Below are 10,000 nucleotides of genomic sequence, written 5' to 3'. Positions count from 1 at the left end.
TTGTAAAAGTTTGTGATGTTAAGCGTGTCGTTTGAGTAATTATGAAGTAGTTAGCCGCGTGCTCAAGATCTCTAGCATAAAAAAAATTGTTCAGTCGTTAACTGTGAATAAAAGTTTTGTAGTATTATCGTAAGTTTCGCGAGACTTAATTTTGTATTTAAGCTATTTTTGTGTAAGGTGATCTGATCATATAATTTTGTAATTTTGTGATCTCTCGATCTTGTAATTTTGTGATCGCTATTTTGTATTTCTGTGATCGAAAGATTGTTATTTTGCGATCGTATGATCTTATACTTATTCTTGTAAAGTTTGGATATTTATTCTAATTTGTACTTATCTTGCGCCACAGGCGACATTCAAAATGCCTTTCATCTTGCAACAATTTATTGTATCACCACGGGATCATGTGGAATCTCTCACAGTTGCCACAAAAACTGACCTAAAGAATCTAGCTCGCCATTATGATTTACAGGTTCCCGCAACTGCCGTAAAATGTGTAATTCTCAGTCATATTTTGAACTTCCTTGTAGATGAAGATATTGTTCCAGAAGAAGAATTGACTGACGTTCGAGCTCTAACCGTTACCAATCCAAATGGTGACTTGAATAAACTAAGTCTGCAGCTGGAGTTGGAAAAGATGAAGATGCGAGCCGCAACTGCCGCCGCTGAGGTAGAAGAAAGGAAAGCCGCTGCTGCTGAAAGAGCCGCAACTGCCGCAACTCTGGTAGAACGAGAGAAAGCTGCCACAGAACGAGAAAGAGCCGCTGCTGCTGAACGAGCCGCAACTGCCGCCGCTGAGTTAGAAGAGAGGGAAGCCGCTGCTGCTGAGCGCACGGCTGCTGCCGCTGCTTCCCTAGAACGTATAAAGGTGGAAACTGCTGCGGAAGCTGCTGCAACTGCTTTGGAGCAACAAGAAAAAGAAAGTGAACAGAAAAACAACGCTCTCCGTGTTAGGCTGCAGATTGAGAGAGAAGCGGCCACAGTAACAGAACGGGATCTGGCATTTATAAGACTGAAAGAAAAGGAAGAAGGTAAGCTAATTCCCGAACCCTTTGATGTGGGCAAGGTGCAGAAATTGCTGCCCACATTTGAAGAACGGGAACCTGATAACTACTTCTCTGTGTTTGAAGACACAGCCAAGAATCTCAATTGGCCTCAGGACAAATGGTATTTAATCATCCGGAACTCATTTAAAGGTAAAGCATTATCTGTATGTGCCACTATGTTAGAGGAACATGATTATTTCATAATTAAACAGGCAATCCTTGATGCTTATTCTATTACTGCGGAAGGTTATAGGCAAATATTTCGTAATAGTCAGAAGCAAGTTCAGCAGACCTTTTTAGAATTTATGAATGGAAAGATTAAACAGTTTCAGAAGTGGGTAGACAAAGTAGATGTCAAAACTTTTGAGCAGTTGAAAGATTTAATAGTAATGGAGGAGTTCTTAAGGAAAATACCAGGTAGCATTAATGTGTATCTAAGAGAGCAGAATGAATCTGACCCAAAGAAAGCCGCTTTAAAGGCAGATGACTATGCTCTTATTCATAAAGTAGGTAAAACCCCATATAGAGAAACTAGACCTAAGGAAACTTGTACATACTGCAAACAAGAAGGACATCATATTTCAGAATGTCCTGATCCACATTGTGCAGCTTCATACTTAAAGAGAAAACCTAATCCCCCTCAATTCTCTCCTAAGCAAATGAATCTGCCCAAACAGGAACCAAAACCTAAGGTGGAGAAGAAAAAGACCTTCCATTGTGCATCACACGAGTCCCAAGCGTTTGCACCCTTCACTTGCTCAGGCAAAATAAATGGTAAACCTGTAACCATACTCAGAGACACTGGATCCTCTCAAACGATCGTCTCTCCTAAAGTAATACGACCTAAAGGTGAAACTCACAGGTATGTTGCAGTTAATGACCTAACCAGTAAGTCTATGTTGCCTCTCATTAATGTAAACCTTCATTGTCCTTATTTCTCTGGAACTACTGAAGTAGCTGTAAATCCAGAACTGTTACCATGCAAAAATGTAGATGTAATCCTGGGTAATGACATAGCTAACTCTGTTGTCTTAACAAACTTAATAGCAGTATCTCCAGATGTTGTACAGGAGGAATGCTTAGCAGTGACACGAAGCAGTAAAAAGGACACCCCTACTGAATCATCATCAAACCCGTTGCCAGTCTCTGAACCTATGGATTTCAACGAGTTGATGAGTACATATAAGATCCAGCCTGATTCCTTTAGCTATCAACAAAGGAAAGATGTCACTCTACAGCAGTGTTTCAACCAAGTGAAACCAAAGGATACCAACAAGTGTTCTTATTTTTATATTAATAATAATGTACTAATGAGAAAATTCAGGTCCAGCAAGAACAGTCATCTAGAAACCTGGAAGGATCTATTCCAGGTAGTTGTTCCTAAGGATATAAGACCTCTGATCCTAGAATTGTCTCACTCTGCTGACTCTCATCTTGGTATCACTAAAACATATGAATGCATCAGTCAAGACTTTTATTGGCCAAACATGAAGAATGACATTAAAGAGTACGTAAAAACATGTACAACATGTCAAAAAGTAAGTAGTCCTAATGTGAAAGTACCAGTTGCACCATTAAAACCTATACTTGTGCCTAAAGAACCTTTCAGTAAGATCATAGTAGATTGTGTAGGCCCTTTGCCTAAGACAAAAAGGGGACATGAATACTTGCTTACGGCCTTATGCCCAACTACCCGTTATCCATTTGCAGTACCTTTAAGAAACATTTCAGCCAAGAACATCCTAAAGTCACTAGTGTCCATATTTACTGTTGTAGGATTTCCAACTGAACTACAATGTGATCAAGGAACCAATTTCATGAGTCATGCTTTTAAAACTGCTATGAAAGATTACCATATAACCCAAGTCTCATCCTCAGCTTACCATCCACAGACCAATGGAGCATTAGAACGCACTCACCAGACCATTAAAAATCTTCTCCGGAAATACATCCATAGTTCAGGTAACGAGTGGGATTGCGATTTGGAACTGATCATGTACGTCATACGAGGAGTTCGAAATCAGTCTACTGGTATGTCACCTTTTGAACTACTCTTCGGTCGACGGCCACGAACTATCCTCAGTTCAGTCAAAGAACGCATCCTGAAGTTGGGAGATAATGAGGTACCTCTTTCCCAGTATATTTCAGAACTCAACAAGAAACTTTCAGATCTTCACTCCATTGCCAAAACTAACTTGATAACAGCTCAAGAGAAGATGAAGATTAACTATGATAAAAAGGCTAAAACCAGAAGTTTCAAAGTAGGAGATGCAGTGCTGCTATACCATCCGATTGCAGGCTCTCCCCTACGAGAGAAATACCAGGGACCATATACCATCACTCACCGTATCTCGCCAACCAACTATATAATCGCCACTCCAGATAAGCGTAAGTCTACTCAATTAGTCCACATAAACCTCTTAAAGGCCTATTTGTCTCCCTCAACAGCTGAAAGTAAAACGGTAATGATTACTAGTGCCATACCATACATAGATTGTCCTATGGATCAATTTACAGATGATCCAATAACTGCATCTTGGCAGGATTTTCAAAACTCGAAGATCTTGGAAAACTTATCAGACTATCTACAACCCTTATATGCATCAAAATTTAAATCTTTAGTAGCTTTATTCCATGAATTTCCTAGTATAACTTCAGATAAACCAGGCCGATGCACCATGCTAGATCATGACATCAAACTACAACCAGGTGCTGCACCCATTAAACAAGCTTTCTATCGAACATCACAGAAGAAATTGGGTATCATGAAAGAAGAAGTGAACTACTTGGTAAGAGAAGGATTGGCAGAACCCAGTGCGTCACCATGGGCTTCCCCATGTCTCCTAGTAGGAAAGAAAAATGGTAAATTTCGTCTTTGTACCGATTACAGGAAAATTAATAATTTAACAATTAAAGACTCGTATCCTCTACCAAGAATACAAGATATCATTGACCAAGTAAGTAATTCAACCTACTTAACCCAAATAGATTTGTTGAAGGGTTATTACCAAATTAAATTAACAGAAACGGCAAAGGAAATTTCTTCATTTATCACTCCATTTGGACTATTTAGTTATAATGTAATGCCATTCGGATTAGCCAACGCACCTGCCACCTTCCAAAGAGTAATGTCTTTAATTTTACAGGACTTGGAAAAAGTATTTGTATATTTAGATGACATCATTATTGCCTCTGACACCTGGGTAAACCATATTCAAAAGATAAAAGAAGTTTTCTCAAGGTTGAAACAACATGGATTAACGATCAACTTAGCAAAAAGTAATTTTTGCAAAGGTCAGGTATCTTACCTTGGTCATCGAGTTGGCAGTGGTAAAGTATTACCCCATGATGCAAATATTAGCGCCATAACTTCTTATCCTGTTCCAACTACCAAACAGGAATTAAAAAGATTTCTAGGTATGGTAGGATATTACTCTAAGTTCAGTCCAAATTTCTCGCCATTCACAGGACCACTATTTGCTTTAACTTCTTCAAAAGTAAATTTTTCTTGGAGCCAGCAACATGATCAAATATTTAACCAGCTAAAAACTTACTTGTCATCTCCTCCTATATTAATGGCACCTAACCTCACCAAACCATTCTATCTCCAAACAGACGCTAGTGATCTTGGATATGGGGGCATTTTGTTACAGCATCCTGCTCCAATAACAACCATAACAGGAAACCTGCCCCCACTAGCTGATCTGTTACCAGTCTCTTATTCCAGTGGACGATTTATGGGTTCCCAACTAAATTGGCCCACTGTGGAGAAAGAACTATTCGCCATCGTAGCTACCATCCAGAGATACGAGATTTATGTTGATGGACAAGACACGATCTACGTCTACAGCGACCACTCTCCTCTGTCGCATCTCCATAGGTCCACTACTCTCAACCCTAAACTTTTAAGATGGTCATACATACTATCTGCACATAATATCCAAGTAATCGCCATATCAGGACGAGAAAACATTGTGGCAGACTCATTATCAAGGATAACCTCGGTTGATCCTCGGGAAATGGAAAAAAACAAAAACAAGGGGAGACTGTGATATCCCCATATGTTGTACATATGCTAACATATCTGATTTGTCTAAAGTTTATTTTTCCATTTTCTTTGTAAATACATCACCTTATTTCAGCGCCATCTTCATTCCATTCTTCTCATTATCTTTTGTTTACACTCCCCTTCCTGCTGTAAATCATCCCTGTTTTCTTACCTTACATGTTATAAGGTAACCCCAAATTTATTGTTTTGTTAGAATACATTGTTCTCACCACGAGATTCATCTACCTTACTCACCCATTCACTTTGCATTGCTTATTATTGTTGTTTTGAAGTGCTTTTTCATTGTTTTGTTTAACGTAAGATTAAAGTTTTGTTTATAACATAGTTTATTGTTCCTGTCCTCCAATTATCCTGCTATTGGTGCTTCTGTTGTCTGCAACCAGCTTTAAGAAGATACATTTGATCATAATCAACAATCTTATACACTCGTAATAAGAAACAAGTGAATTTGGAAGTCTACCCATATGACTTCTATTTTGTTGTGTGAAGAGAACTACCGCCCATTGTAAAGGGGTAATTGTTTGCACAGTGGTTCGTCACATAATAGTATATATATATATATATATATATATATATATATATATATATATATATATATATATATATATATATATATATATATATATATATGTGTGTGTGTGTGTGTGTGTGTAAAATCAACAGCTTTCATCCATTTCACTATCACACTAATATTTGATCCTTCATCTTCAGTATTTCTCTTTATCCCTTCAACTCCAATCTTAAGCAAATTCCCTTTCATACTTCTCCCGCATCAAACACTTAAATTATTTTCAATTTCAGTTTTTCTCGTGTATACGAAGAAGGATTGTAATAGAAATTATAGTAGACAACATTTATTAATTTTTTTTTTTTCAAAAAACAATTCGTTCCCCTTTTAGCTACGTATCTGAAGTGATACGTGAATATATGTACTAAGGAATGATATTAAGACCAAATGGGCATATGATAAGAAAATATAGTAACAAATAAGGATTGCTATTAGAAATAAAAATTGACGTTATTTTCATAGGACAACACTAAGATAATTCATGTCTAGTTATCTCCTCCCGGTGGTAATTTGTCTGTAGCAAATGATTATGAAAGAGAGAGGGAGGCAAAAATATATATATTCCGGAAAGTCAAGCTAGTAAATTGGTTAAAATGCGAGCTCAAATATGAAAAATATGAAATTGTCCGCAGAAACCTAAAGAGAATATGAAATGGAGCATAAATTACAGTGTGTGGAAATAGAATTATTATTATTATTATTATTATTATTATTATTATTATTATTATTATTATTTAGTAGTAGTAGTAGTAGTAGTAGTTGTAGTAGTAGTAGTAGTAGTAGAAGTAGTATTAGTTATTATTATTATTATTATTATTATTATTATTATTATTATTATTTTTATTATAACTTGCAAAGCTACAACCCTATTTGGAAAATCAGGATGCTTAAAGCCCAGGGGTTCCAACAGGGAAAATAACCTAGAGAAGAAAGGAAATATGGAAAAATAAAATTTTTAGGAAGAATAACAACATCAAAATATATATCTTGTATATAAATTATAAAAACTATAACATTTATTAACTTTTAACTCATTAGAAGACTCTAAAATCATACTTAGTAAATGGAATTCTCTGTTTCTCTTCACATGGAAACATGCTGCTGCTACTCTTTAGCTGTCATCAAGTGCCATTAGGAAAAACGAGCTCCGAGTCACATTTCAGGCCGTAATAAGGCAGACTAAGAGAAAAATGATTGTTATTGCCACCGAGGACACATCTCAATGTTTACTTCACCAGGTGAACTCATCACTATTGTGCATAAACAGAATCTTGGCTATATATACATATATATATATATATATTTACATATACAAATATATATATATATATACATATATATATATATATATATATATATATATATATATATATATATATATATATATATATATATATATATATATATACATGCATATATATGTATATATATATATATATATATATATATATATATATATATATATATATATATATATATATATATATATATATATATATATATATATACACACACACATATATATATATATATATATATATATATATATATATATACATACATACAAAAGGCACTTCCCACAATTTTAGGGGGTAGCCGACATCAATAAATGAAACAAAACAAAACAGGGGACCTCTACTCTCTACGTTCCTCCAGCCTAACCAGGGACTCAACCGAGTTCAGCTGGTACTGCTAGGGTGCCACAGCCCAACCTCCCACATTATCCACCACAGATGAAGCTTCATAATGCTGAATCCCCTACTGCTGCTACCTCCACAGTCATCTAAGGCACCAGAGGAAGCAGCAGGGCCTACGGGAACTGCGTCACAATCGCTCGCCATTCATTCCTATTTCTAGCACGCTCTCTTGCCTCTCTCACATCTATCCTCCTATCACCCAGAGCTTTCTTCACACTATCCATCCACCCAAACCTTGGCCTTCCTCTTGTACTTCTCCCATCAACTCTTGCATTCATCACCTTCTTTAGCAGACAACCATTTTCCATTCTCTCAACAGGGCCAAACCACCTCAACTCATTCATATCCACTCTAGCCGCTAACACATTTCTTACACCCGTTCTCACCCTCACCACTTCGTTCCTAACCCTATCTACTCGAGATACACCAACCATACTCCATAGACACTTCATCTCAAACACATTCAATTTCTGTCTCTCCATCACTTTTATTCCCCACAACTCCGATCCATACATCACAGTTGGTACAATCACTTTCTCATATAGAACTCTCTTTACATTCATGCCCAACCCTCTATTTTTTACTACTCCCTTAACTGCCCCCAGCACTTTGCAACCTTCATTCACTCTCTGACGTACATCTGCTTCCACTCCACCATTTGCTGCAACAACAGACCCCAAGTACTTAAACTGATCCACCTCCACAAGTAACTCTCCATTCAACATGACATTCAACCTTGCACCACCTTCCCTTCTCGTACATCAAATAACCTTACTCTTACCCACATTAACTCTCAACTTCCTTCTCTCACACACCCTTCCAAATTCTGTCACTAGTCGGTCAATCTTCTCTTCTGTGTCTGCTACCAGTACAGTATCATCCGCAAACAACAACTGATTTACCTCCCATTCATGGTCATTCTCGCCTATCAGTTTTAAACCTCGTCCAAGCACTCGAGCATTCACCTCTCTCACCACTCCATCAACATACAAGTTAAACAACCACGGCGACATCACACATCCCTGTCTCAGCCCCACTCTCACCGGAAACCAATCACTCACTTCATTTCCTATTCTAACACAGGCTTTAGTACCTTTGTAGAAACTTTTCACTGCTTGCAACAACCTTCCACCAACTCCATATAACCTCATCACATTCCACATTGCTTCCCTATCAACTCTATCATATGCTTTCTCCAGATCCATAAACGCAACATACACCTCCTTACCTTTTGCTAAATATTTCTCGCATATCTGCCTAAGTGTAAAAATCTGATTCATACAACCCCTACCTCTTCTAAAACCACCCTGTACTTCCATGATTGCATTCTCTGTTTTATCCTTAATCCTATTAATCATTACTCTACCATACACTTTTCCAACTACACTCAACATACTAATACCTCTTGAATTACAACACTCATGCACATCTCCCTTACCCTTATATAGTGGTACAATACATGCACAAACCCAATCTACTGGTACCATTGATAACACAAAACACATATTAAACAATCTCACCAACCATTCAAGTACAGTCACACCCCCTTCCTTCAACATCTCAGCTTTCACACCATCCATACCAGATTTTTTTCCTACTCTCGTTTAATCTAGTGCTCTCCTCACTTCCTCTATTGTAATCTCTCTCTCATTCTCATCTCCCATCACTGGCACCTCAACACCTGGAACAGCAATTATATCTGCCTCCCTATTATCCTCAACATTCAGCAAACTTTCAAAATATTCCGCCCACCTTTTCCTTGCCTGCTCTCCTTTTAACAACCTTCCCTTTCCATCTTTCACTGTCTCTTCAATTCTTGCGCCAGCCTTCCTTATTCTCTTCACTTCTTTCCAAAACTTCTTCTTATTCTCTTCATATGACTGACCCAATCCCTGACCCCACCTCAGGTCAGCTGCCCTCCTTGCCCCACGTACCTTATGCTTTACTTCCACATTTTTCTCTCTATATTTTTCATACTTCTCTATACTATTACTCTGCAGCCATTCTTCAAAAGCCCTCTTTCTCTCTTCCACTTTTACCTTCACTCCTTCATTCCACCATTCACTGCCCTTTCTCATGCTGCCTCCAACAACCTTCTTGCCACATACATCACTTGTAATCCCAACAAAATTTTCTTTTACTGACTTCCACTCCTCTAAATTACAAGTTTCTCTTACTCTCACCTCGTCATATGCCATTTTCAACCTTTCCTGATATTTACTTTTTACCCGCAGTTTTATTAGCTTTTCAACCCTCACTAGCTCCCTTTTACATTCACCTACTCTATTCCCCCACTCTTTTGCTACAACTAATTTTCCTTCCACCAAAAAATGATCAGACATACCGTTAGCCATACCACTAAACACGTGCACGTCTTTCAATCTTCCAAACATTCTTTTAGTTATCAACACATAATCCATTAATGCCCTTTCTACTACTCTTCCATTTGCCACTCTTACCCATGTATACTTATTTTTATCTTTTTTTTTAAAAAAGCTAGAACTCATTACCATCTCTTGTTCAAAACACCTATCTAACAGTGTCTCACCACTCTCATTTTCACCTGGTACGCCATACTTCCCAATGACACCTTCTACCTCTCCAGCGACCACTCTAGCAT

General features: G+C 37.5%; 1 protein-coding gene across 1 annotated transcript; it reads left to right on the top strand.

Moving 5' to 3' along the window:
* The first annotated feature begins 483 nt into the window (after positions 1-483).
* LOC137622172 (uncharacterized) lies at positions 484-5,435 on the top strand. Its single transcript, XM_068352611.1, has 2 exons — positions 484-2,584; positions 2,939-5,435. The coding sequence occupies exons 1-2, from the start codon at positions 638-640 to the stop codon at positions 5,096-5,098; spliced, it is 4,107 nt and encodes a 1,368-aa protein (XP_068208712.1). The 5' UTR covers positions 484-637; the 3' UTR covers positions 5,099-5,435.
* Positions 5,436-10,000: the final 4,565 nt, after the last annotated feature.

The sequence above is a fragment of the Palaemon carinicauda genome, chromosome 29 (genome assembly GCF_036898095.1).
Source record: "Palaemon carinicauda isolate YSFRI2023 chromosome 29, ASM3689809v2, whole genome shotgun sequence".
Classification (NCBI taxonomy): domain Eukaryota; kingdom Metazoa; phylum Arthropoda; class Malacostraca; order Decapoda; family Palaemonidae; genus Palaemon; species Palaemon carinicauda.
The sequence above is the reverse complement of the archived record's forward strand: the minus strand, read 5'-3'. Positions and strand labels throughout refer to the sequence as shown.

What these genes read in the sequence shown, in the direction of transcription:
- LOC137622172 (XM_068352611.1), top strand. Translation starts at nt 638, where the DNA reads ATGAAGATGCGAGCCGCAACTGCCGCCGCTGAGGTAGAAGAAAGGAAA. An exon ending in CATGTACAACATGTCAAAAA is followed by an intron (nt 2,585 to 2,938) that starts GTAAGTAGTCCT and finishes TACCATCCACAG; the next exon opens with ACCAATGGAGCATTAGAACG.